Source organism: Chenopodium quinoa, unplaced genomic scaffold, assembly GCF_001683475.1.
Source record: "Chenopodium quinoa cultivar QQ74 unplaced genomic scaffold, ASM168347v1, whole genome shotgun sequence".
Lineage (NCBI taxonomy): Eukaryota > Viridiplantae > Streptophyta > Magnoliopsida > Caryophyllales > Amaranthaceae > Chenopodium > Chenopodium quinoa.
Window position 1 is genome coordinate 6,353,671 of NW_018743292.1, and position 9,993 is coordinate 6,363,663.

Below are 9,993 nucleotides of genomic sequence, written 5' to 3' on the forward strand. Positions count from 1 at the left end.
CAGAGAGAATGTTTCATTTGTAGCAGTCATTCAGAAATCAACACAAAAGTATATGCAATGAAAAAGATCCTGCTTGAAATGATATTTGCTGCTTTTCTTCATTTGATAAATCAAAGTTCGTGCCTTTTTGTTTGTCACCAGGCAGCAACAACACTTCAAGTCATTTGGTGCAATTAGTCAATCTTGAAAACTGTCATTGCCTTGTGTACTCTCCCCTGCCTTCACCTTGAATAGATCTATCAGGACTATCATGAAGTGATTGGAAATTAAAATGGACTTAAAAGTATAGCAGCAGCAAAATACTGAGAAACAGCAACAAAGAAAAGACAGCAGGACAAGGGGGGAAAAAGCCACAATCATATATCATCTTTATCTTTTTTCCTTTTGAACAGATGGCAATAACCATCATCTTTGAGATAACTGCATCAGTACGTACTGACTGTTAATGCATGGTACAAAATAAAATCACACAACCAAATGAGTCATTGTTCTTTTTCTCATTTCTACAACTCTGTTCATAGGCGACCTGTTCGAGGGATATGGTTGTATGCACCATAAGCTCACCAAAAGCTGAAAATCAGCAACATAAAGAGAAGCACAAAATAAGACAGTAAGACTGACCCCCCCCCCCCCCCCCAAAAAAAAAGGAAGCATGATCACATATCATCTCTATCTCTTTTTTTCCTTTAAAACAAACGACAATAACCATAATCTTTGAGATAACTGCATCAGTAAATTAAAACAGTATTGATTAGTCGTTAATGCTGCTACAAAATTAAATCCCACAGCCAAATGATTCATTGTTCTTTTTCTTATTTATGTTATACTTTCGGCAGTCATAGAATTTTTCAATAAAAGTTTACAACAGATTCGTGAACCTAAACTGTACATCATCAACATGCTTCTGACATTTCTCATCTGATGGTGATAGACAGCCTTAATATAACATACGGAATATAAGCAAAAAACAGAACTTATGTGGTGCTCATAAGCGACGCATCAAACACACATCTTGCAGGAGAAGATGAATGTGGCTTAGGCGGCATTTGTAGCACCTCAAATGGCCCTTCCAACATCTCTACAACTCTATTCATTGGCGGTCTGTTTGAAGGATATGCTTGTATGCACCATAAGCTAACCAAAATCATTTTTCTCTCTAACTCGTTTTTGTCATTATCCTCAATCCCATCAACTGCAGCTTCATGCACAGGCTCAAATCGACTGTATATCCATTCGGGAAAGTACAGTTCACTATTGTCATGCTGAACTTCATTAGTTGGAATTTTCCTGCCACAAACTAGGTCTATGAGCATCATCCCGTAGCTATAAACATCTGATTTATGGGAAATGCCACCAAAATTTCTACAAAAAACTTCTGGAGCAATATATCCAATTGTCCCCCTTGCTTCCGACATTGAAATCATACTTTTCTTTGGTGGACACAATTGAGCAAGGCCAAAGTCAGAAATCTTTGGATGAAATTCATCATCAAGCAGAATATTATGAGGCTTAATGTCAAAGTGCAATATTCGTGTATTACAACCTCTATGTAGGTAGTCTAGTCCCCGAGAAATTCCAATCGCAATGCTTAATATAGTTTCCCATTGCAATGACTGTCTAATCTCTTTACCATATATAAACTTTTCAAGAGATCCATTAGGCAAGAACTCAAAGACAAGAGCTCTCCTGTTTCCTTCGAAACAAAATCCTAAAAGAGTCACGACATTGACATGATTAGTCCTGCTAATGCTCAATATCTCATTGATGAAATCTTTTCCATCACCCTTTAAAACCTTCAATTTCTTCACTGCCACGAAACGACCATTGTGTAGTCTTCCTTTGTAAACACTTCCATAACCTCCTTCACCAAGTTTATCTTTGAAGGAATTGGTTATTTTCTTTATGTCTGCATATGTGTATCTTTTTGGCGCGAGAGATCCATAACTTTGTAAAAAGGCCGCCACATTTTGATTCCCTATTGTTCGTCTACTCCATAGAAATGAAAATTTACTGGTTTTCCGTCTTTTCTTTGCAATGATGACCAAAGCAACCACCATCATCATCCCTAGGACTGAAGCAGCTACACCTGTAGAACAATAATCATATAAAAGTTTCCTCAATTTTGAATCCCTTATTCCCTTTCTTACAAACACTTGCTACAGAATTTATATTGGTACAAAGAGAATTGTATGTACAATACCTGATCCTAAGATTAAATTTCGTCTTCCACCTGCACAAAGAAGACTTGTAGACATTAGTCCGTGCTTAAGCATTAATCCTTGAGTGATGCTAGTTTTTTGCTACGTCTATAAATATAAATACAAATTCTTCATTTTCATATACAAATTAATTTCTTTCTTGAATCCTTAATAGTGCTACAAGTAAAAAAGAATTCACCAAGCAGAGTTATCAAAGAGAGTAATAAGCCTATGATAAACGAGCCTGGGCCACACCCACTACGAGTATGCATTTTACAAGTCCAAGGAGGTTCCACCTCAAAATCGGCAATAAGGGGAGTAATCCCTTAGCCTTATAAAGTGGACACAACTTTCTTTTCTTCAATATGGAATACACATCTTAATACTCCTTTTCACTTTTACACTCTTTCAATGTGGCACAACACTTTTACTCACATGTGGGTTTGTTCATGGGTTCAACAACCTATCATTTGTAACCTCTTTTGGCATTATCAATCAAATTAAATTTCCAACCTTTCATCTTAAATTTTCCACTTATTCATTAGAATATACAAACCAGATTTACAGTCTAATACAACTTGATGGCCTATTACATTGTCGAGGAATACTATTGTAATTTGAAAGTTTATTTTATCAGATGATTTTAAAAGGAAAACTATTGAAATGTAAATGAACCTAATATATATATATATATATATATATATATATATATATATATATATCAACAATTTTACCTTTCTATTGAGTTATCTCCAATGACCAAACATGCTATTATGCTAACCTTAAAAATATTATTACCAAAAGCAGTTAGTAATTGCTTGCAGTCATGATAATCACTTGACAATCAATACTCTAATAACTTCCATCATAAAAATCAACTTGAACGAGTTGACCTCAAAGACTTTTGAAAATTATTTGTCAATGTGATCTGTTGTAATAAAGATAAGGCTGGTTAGCTATTCCAAAATTAAAAGGCAAAGTAATGAATTAGCACCTGGTTCAGAACATATTAATGCCCGACGCCCATCTCGGCAATAACAAACCAACTGATCTGAAAAGAATTCCTCTGATGATCCACATCTGCCACCAGACTCCTCACACTTGGAACAGGCAGCAACGTTCGCCATGTAATTCCACTTAACGATTGACCACTTGTTTAAGACACTACGAAGCGAGGCATCCGTGCTACGACTGAGCTCATATACCGCTTTGTTATCCACATAAAAAGTTGCACTGTAATTGCACGAGCATGACGAGTTATTAAAGCTGCTAATGCCTGATGCGTTGTCAAAGTAATAAGCAGTACCATTGACACCATCATCGTTGGAGCAAGAAAAAGTCTTGGAGTCATTTCTGGAGTCACAACTGCTATTGCAACCATAGAATAAACTTATATTTCTGTAATCTATGTTTTGGCTTAGCTTTAAAGTGGGTAGAATGGCTGAAGAGCTTGTATCTTGCAAATAACACTTGTTATAAAGGTTACTTGAGGAAATAGTGATGGTATGGAGAGATGTGTTGATGTCAAGCACTTGTAATATACTTGAGGAAATTTTCATAGTAGGAAATGAAGAATCATTATTACAGCTTAGCTTGAATTCTGGGACTCCACAGAAGCTGGGCCTATTATCTCCCCAAAATGGATACCCGACATTTAGGATTCGCCCACACGAGTATGAAAGAGAGCATGCTGCATATAGTGGACTCTGAGAATTTGACAAGGGAACAACAGCTAACAACAAGAAAATACAGGTTATGAAAGGAAACTGTATGCTTATAAAACCATTAGAGATCATTTTTTGATAAAAACAACCAAGCTTTTCTTGTAATAAGATTAGAATAGTAGAGAAGAAAAATAAATGTGATACTTTAACGAAGTAAGGCTAGGATTATATGACTTTGAATCATCAAGAAGACTTGGTCTTACTTGGACCAAAGACTTGGTCTTACTTGGACCAAAGACTTTATTAGTACTACAGTAGTTGCCAGAAAAAAAAAAGCTAAGACTTTAGCCAAGTAATCACTCTTTCCCTTATTTTTTTTGCCCTACTTTCCTTTTTAGTACGTCTCTTTATTTTTGCTCCATTCTATTTTTGGACATATGAGACCACACCTTTACTATCACAATCACCCTATAAACCCCGGGCTTGCCCCAGTTCGTCAACATGAGAAACAACAATGTTTCTCAACATGGCAAAATGATAAATAAGAGAAAACTTATAAATACTTTAATATTTTTTTGTGGCTGACTCTTCATCTTTCTCCTCCTTCAACCTTTTCCATCATCAAAGACAAACGAATTACAACACCATAACAAACACCATGTCCACCACCACCAACATCATGCCTAGAACCTTCGACACAACAAAAAAATAAACCCATCTCCGGCGGCGAACTAAAGAAAACCTTAAGAAAAATATATAAATTTAGGACCTGGTTAACCTTACATGGTAGGTTTTTGTTATTGTTTGTAAGCTTTCCGTCCATTGTTAAAGAATTCTTCGATCTCCAATCTTCTATTGTTGAATCAACTATATTGTTGGAGGAGAGAGAGCAGTGAGTATGGGGTTTTTGTTTTGCTAAAATGTTGAGAAACTTGTATTTAGCCATTAACCCCACCACTTTTCTCTCTCATCATTTTTTTCAAACCAAATATTAATAAACTAACATTATCTTTGTGGAGCAAAAAATAAGGGACGGGGAGAGTACTCTGTAACATGTTGTGAATGAATAGTGCTTGGGTCACTACGACCCTTTCCCTTAAGAATCCACTAAGGTATATACTAAATTGCCCTTAAATTGACATCTGACTTCAAAGTTATTGCTACGGATTCCCTATAAATGCCAAATGGTCACATTGATGCAATATTTTCAGGTTTTTTTACTCTAATCACTTAGGCTATTCTCTCCTAATTTTCGACCTGATATCATAGCCTGAACGTTAGAAAGGGTTTCTCAGGAACACCCTTGATCCAGCTCACCTTGTTAGTTTGCAGGCGAACAATCGTTTGGATTTAAATTTGCAGACAACTTTTGGAACACGAATCCAAATACTATCAATCATCATTCTTTACCGGTAACATTGTTTTTATAAGAAACAAATTATGTGCCTGTTAACATGAATGTACTAAGCAGTACATTTTACGTAGCTATCCAAAAGAGCTAGGTAATAAAGTACGCACCTGATTGAGAACACGCTTATGGTTGCTCCATGCCTCCACCTAGGCCTATAACAAGCAAACTGTACAAATTATAGATGCCCTGATGATTCCCAGTTGCCTCAGACACCTCACACTTGGAAAATGATATGTTGTGAAGTTCGCTATATCCTTGGAGACTTTGGACACTCATAAGCGAGGCTTTTGTGCTTCAAGCTCGCTCACCCCACTCTCATCCAAAATCTCAAAAAGACTCTAGAGTAAACAACAATAGAGGTGGCTTCACAAGTGGATATAGAGATGGTAGAGGTAATAGAGGAGGAAGAACTGGTGGAGGTGGTAGAACAGCTGCAAATGTGTAGACATAAACTTGGAGCACTAGCAGTAACACTTCTTCTTTGCCATTCAATGCTAGTCAGCTGGAACAGTTAGTGAAGATGTGGCCCAGTGTGGGAAAAAAATCAGCTGGAACAAGTCACGAAGAGGAAGATGAACAAGAGTTCACATATGCAGGCATGGTCTGTCACTATGCAAATGCAGCAAGCACAACTTGGATAATTGATTCAGGAGCATCAGATCATATGACAGGAAACTTTGAGATATTAGAGAATGCAGAAAAGTGCAGAAGTGAACCAAAGATTTACTTGCCTACAGGGCACACATCAGGAATCACTCATAAAGGGCTTGTAAGCCTAAAAAATGGGCTAAAGCTCAAGGATGTACTCTATGTGCCAGTTTTTAAGCACAACTTGCTGTCTGTTCAGAAGTTGGTAGAAAATGAATTGTGCAAAGTGGATTTTCATGCTCATAACTGTGTGATATAAGACAAGAAAAGTGGAAAAATAAGAGGAATAGGAAAGGAAGAAAATGGATTGTACTATCTGATAAATGAGTCAATGAAGAGTATAGGCAAGAAGCTTGCTAAAATGAAGAAATTAAGTGGAAAAGTTGCTTTGAATACAACCTCAACAGTCACCATCCCAGGGACTGAAAAATGTGAGCAAGCAGAGCATTCCAACCTTGTGGCACCAGAGGCTGGGACATGCACCTATGACTAAGATAAAAATGATAGAAGAGCTGAAAGGGATTGATAACAAGTGTGAAGACATCTGCATGCTGCAAAGTTCACAAAACTGCCTTACACTCTAGGCAGTTCAAGAGCAAAACATGCCTTTGATTTAATACATATAGACATTCGGGGAGCCTTTAGAGTGCCGAGCAAATACAATCAGAGATACTTCCTCACCATTGTAGATGACTACTCTAGGGTCACATGGGTGAAGCTGCTAAAGAAAAATCCTAAGCTTTTTGTGCTGTAGAAGAGTTTGTTTGTATGGGAATGACTCGGTATGGAAAGGAAGTGAATACCATAATATCTGATAATACATACATTAGAGTTTTATGATGCAAGCAGCAGGGAATTTTTTTGCAAAATGGGGATCATTCACCAGACAAGCTGTGTGGACAGACCATAGCAAAATGGAAGAGCTGAAAGAAAGCACAGGAACATCTTGGAAATGGCTAGGGTTCTCAGAATACAAGCTGGAGTTCCCTTGTAATACTCGGGTGATAGTGTTCAAGCTGCTGTATAATAATCAACAGACTCCTCACACTTCTCTTGAGCCACAAGAGTCCTTATGAGGTACTTACTAACACTAAACCAGTCTATGATCATATGAAAGTTTTTGGTTATTTGGCTATGGCAAGTAACCCAAGTAGAAATGTAGACAATTTTAGTCTGAGAGGTGTACCTTGCATGTTTTTAGAATATCCCCTAAATAAAAAAGGCTACATACTATTGAATTTAGCTTAAAACAAAATTTTTGTAAGTAGGGATGTGAAGTTTTATGAGACAATTTGCCCTTACAAACTGTTCTACCCTAATAGTAAAACTCAATCTGAGGTTGTAAACAATACTGGAATAAACATAGACAATAGAGGAATAGAAGAAAATGGAGTAGAAACAGTGGAAATTGAACCACATGAGGAAGAAGAAATGGAACAAAATGTTGATCAGCCTGATCAAATTGATCACATTCTGAGAAGTGAAGAAGAACCAGTAAGAAGAAGCAATAGAAATCATGTGCCACCCAATTGGCACAAGGATTATGTGATGGGGAAAATCTCATCAAATTATTGTCTGAAATCTATCTCAGAAAATATAGAGACCATTGTTGTTGTCCCAACTAGCAACACTTTCTCTGTTTTTATGTCAGAGGTCACAAAAATGGTTGAACCTAAATCATTTAAACAAGCTGCAAGAGGAAAGGAATGGGTACAAGCAATGAATGAAGAACTAGCTAGAAGCCCTAGAGAATAATGACACCTGGGATATAACTGATCTTCCAAAAGGTAAAAAGGCAATAGGTTGTAAATGGTTATACAAAACCAAATACAAACCTAATGGAGAAAAAGAGAGAGATAAATCAAGACTTGTTGTCCTAGGAAACAAGCAAATATATGGAGTGGACTATGATCAAACATTTGCTCCTGTAGCAAAAATGACCACTGTGAGGTCACTTCTTGCTGTTGCTGCTCTTGAAGACTGGATTGTGCATCAAATGGATGTTAAAAGTGCTTTTTTGCATGGTGAATTCCAGGAAGATGTGTATATGAAGCTTCCAAAAGGATACACTGGAATTGGAAGCAGAATTGAAGTTCAAGGAGAGGGGGAGCAAGCTGATCTAAGGACTGACAAAGTCTGTAAGCTGAATTAATCTCTGTATGGGCTTAAGCAAGCTCCAAGACAATGGTTTGCAAGACTAAGTGGTGTCTTGAAGAGCAATATGTTCACTCAGTCAAAGTCTGACTACTCATTGTTTTTGAAGAAAAAAGGAGGAAGCTTTAATTTACAGTTGTCCAGGTTTATGTAGATGACTTGATTGTTGCAGGAAATGACATGGAAGAAATTTTTGAAACAAAGTTGTTCCTTACATCTCAATTTCACATGAAAGATATGGGTGAATTGAGATACTTTCTTGGAATTGAAGTTGACAGAAGTGAACAAGGAATGTTCTTGTCTCAAAGAAAGTATGTTGCTGACATCCTAGAAGAATATGATATGGTAAATTTGAGGCCTCTTAAGCTTCCCATGGATCCACACCTAAAATTAACAGCTGAAGGTGGGAGCATTCTAAGGGATCCTGAGCCATATCAAAAGCTAGTGGAAAAACTCATATATCGCACAATCACAAGGCCTGACATTTCTTTTACAGTTCATGTGCTGAGCAAGTTCATGCATAAACCAACTTACATTCATTTGCAGTGTGCAAAAAGAGTGCTCAGATACCTGTCAGGTTCAACACAACAAGGAATTCTAGCTTCTTATATCCAAAGGAAGTGCTGAATTAAAGGCTTATTGTGATAGTGATTGGGCAGGATGACAGAGCACCAGAAGATCAACATCAGGATTTTGCATTTTACTTGGTAAATCCCCAATTTCTTGGAAAATAAAGAGACAACCTGTAGTTGCAAGAAGCACAGCAAAAGCTGAATACAGATCTATGGCCCTGACTGTGAGTGAAGCAACTACTGAAAGATTTGGGAATGACAAAACTGGGAACAACATCAGTGTGCTGTGATAATTAGGCTGCCTTAGCAATAGCAGCTAACCCATTGCATCATGAAAAACAAAACATGTTGACATTGAGTGCCATTTCATTAGAGACAAGTCAAGTGAAGGGGTCATTACTCCTACCTATGTTCACATCTCTCAGCAAATTGCAGACATGTTCACTAAGATCTTGTCTATTGAACAAATGAATCAACTCATGATCAAGCTTGGAGTTCAGTCTCATTCCTCACTCTAAGCTTGAGGGGGAGTGATGAAATAGAGAGTAGTAGTTATATATTGCAGTAGCTATAATATGTTATTTTGTCCGTTAGTTCTGTCATGTGCTTCAGTATTTGTTATTTAGTCTTATGAGTTGTAATCTTCCTAGTGGTGCTTTTATGCCAATTCCCTAGGTTAGTATGGTGGGAGTCATATATAAGGCAGAGAGAATGTTTGTAGCAGTCATTCAGAATTCAACACAAAAATCTGCAATGAAAAAGATCCTGCTTGAAATGATATTTGCTGTTGTTCTTCATTTGATCAATTAAAGTTCGTGCCTTTTTGTTTGTCATCAGGCAGCAACAGAACTTTTAGTCGTTTGGTGCAATTAGTCAATCTTGAAAACTGTCATCCCCTTGTGTACTCTCCCCTGCCTTCACCTTGAATAGATCTATCAGGACTATCATGAAGTGATTGGAAATTGAAATGGACTTAAAAGTATAGCAGCAGCAAAAATACTGAGAAACAGCAACAAAGAAAAGACAGCAGGACATGGGGGAAAAAAGCCAGAATCATATATCATCTTTATCTTTTTTCCTTTTGAACGGATGGCAAAAACCATCATCTTTGAGATAACTGCATCAGTAGGTACTGACTGTTAATGCATGGTACAAAATAAAATCACACAACCAAATGATTCATTGTTCTGCTTCTGATAATTGGTATACTTTCAGCATCATAGAATTACAATAAAAGTTTAAAACAGATTACTACACCTAAACACAACATCATTAACATGCTTCTGACATTTCTCATCTGATAGACATCCTTAATATGACGAATTGAACATAAGTGAAAACTGAAA

General features: G+C 37.0%; 1 protein-coding gene across 1 annotated transcript; it reads right to left on the bottom strand.

The window, feature by feature from the left end:
- Positions 1-787: 787 nt before the first annotated feature.
- LOC110736688 (LEAF RUST 10 DISEASE-RESISTANCE LOCUS RECEPTOR-LIKE PROTEIN KINASE-like 2.5) lies at positions 788-4,017 on the bottom strand. Its single transcript, XM_021916983.1, has 3 exons — positions 3,193-4,017; positions 2,201-2,230; positions 788-2,086 (listed from the first exon to the last, which is right to left on the bottom strand). The coding sequence occupies exons 1-3, from the start codon at positions 3,992-3,994 to the stop codon at positions 975-977; spliced, it is 1,944 nt and encodes a 647-aa protein (XP_021772675.1). The 5' UTR covers positions 3,995-4,017; the 3' UTR covers positions 788-974.
- Positions 4,018-9,993: the final 5,976 nt, after the last annotated feature.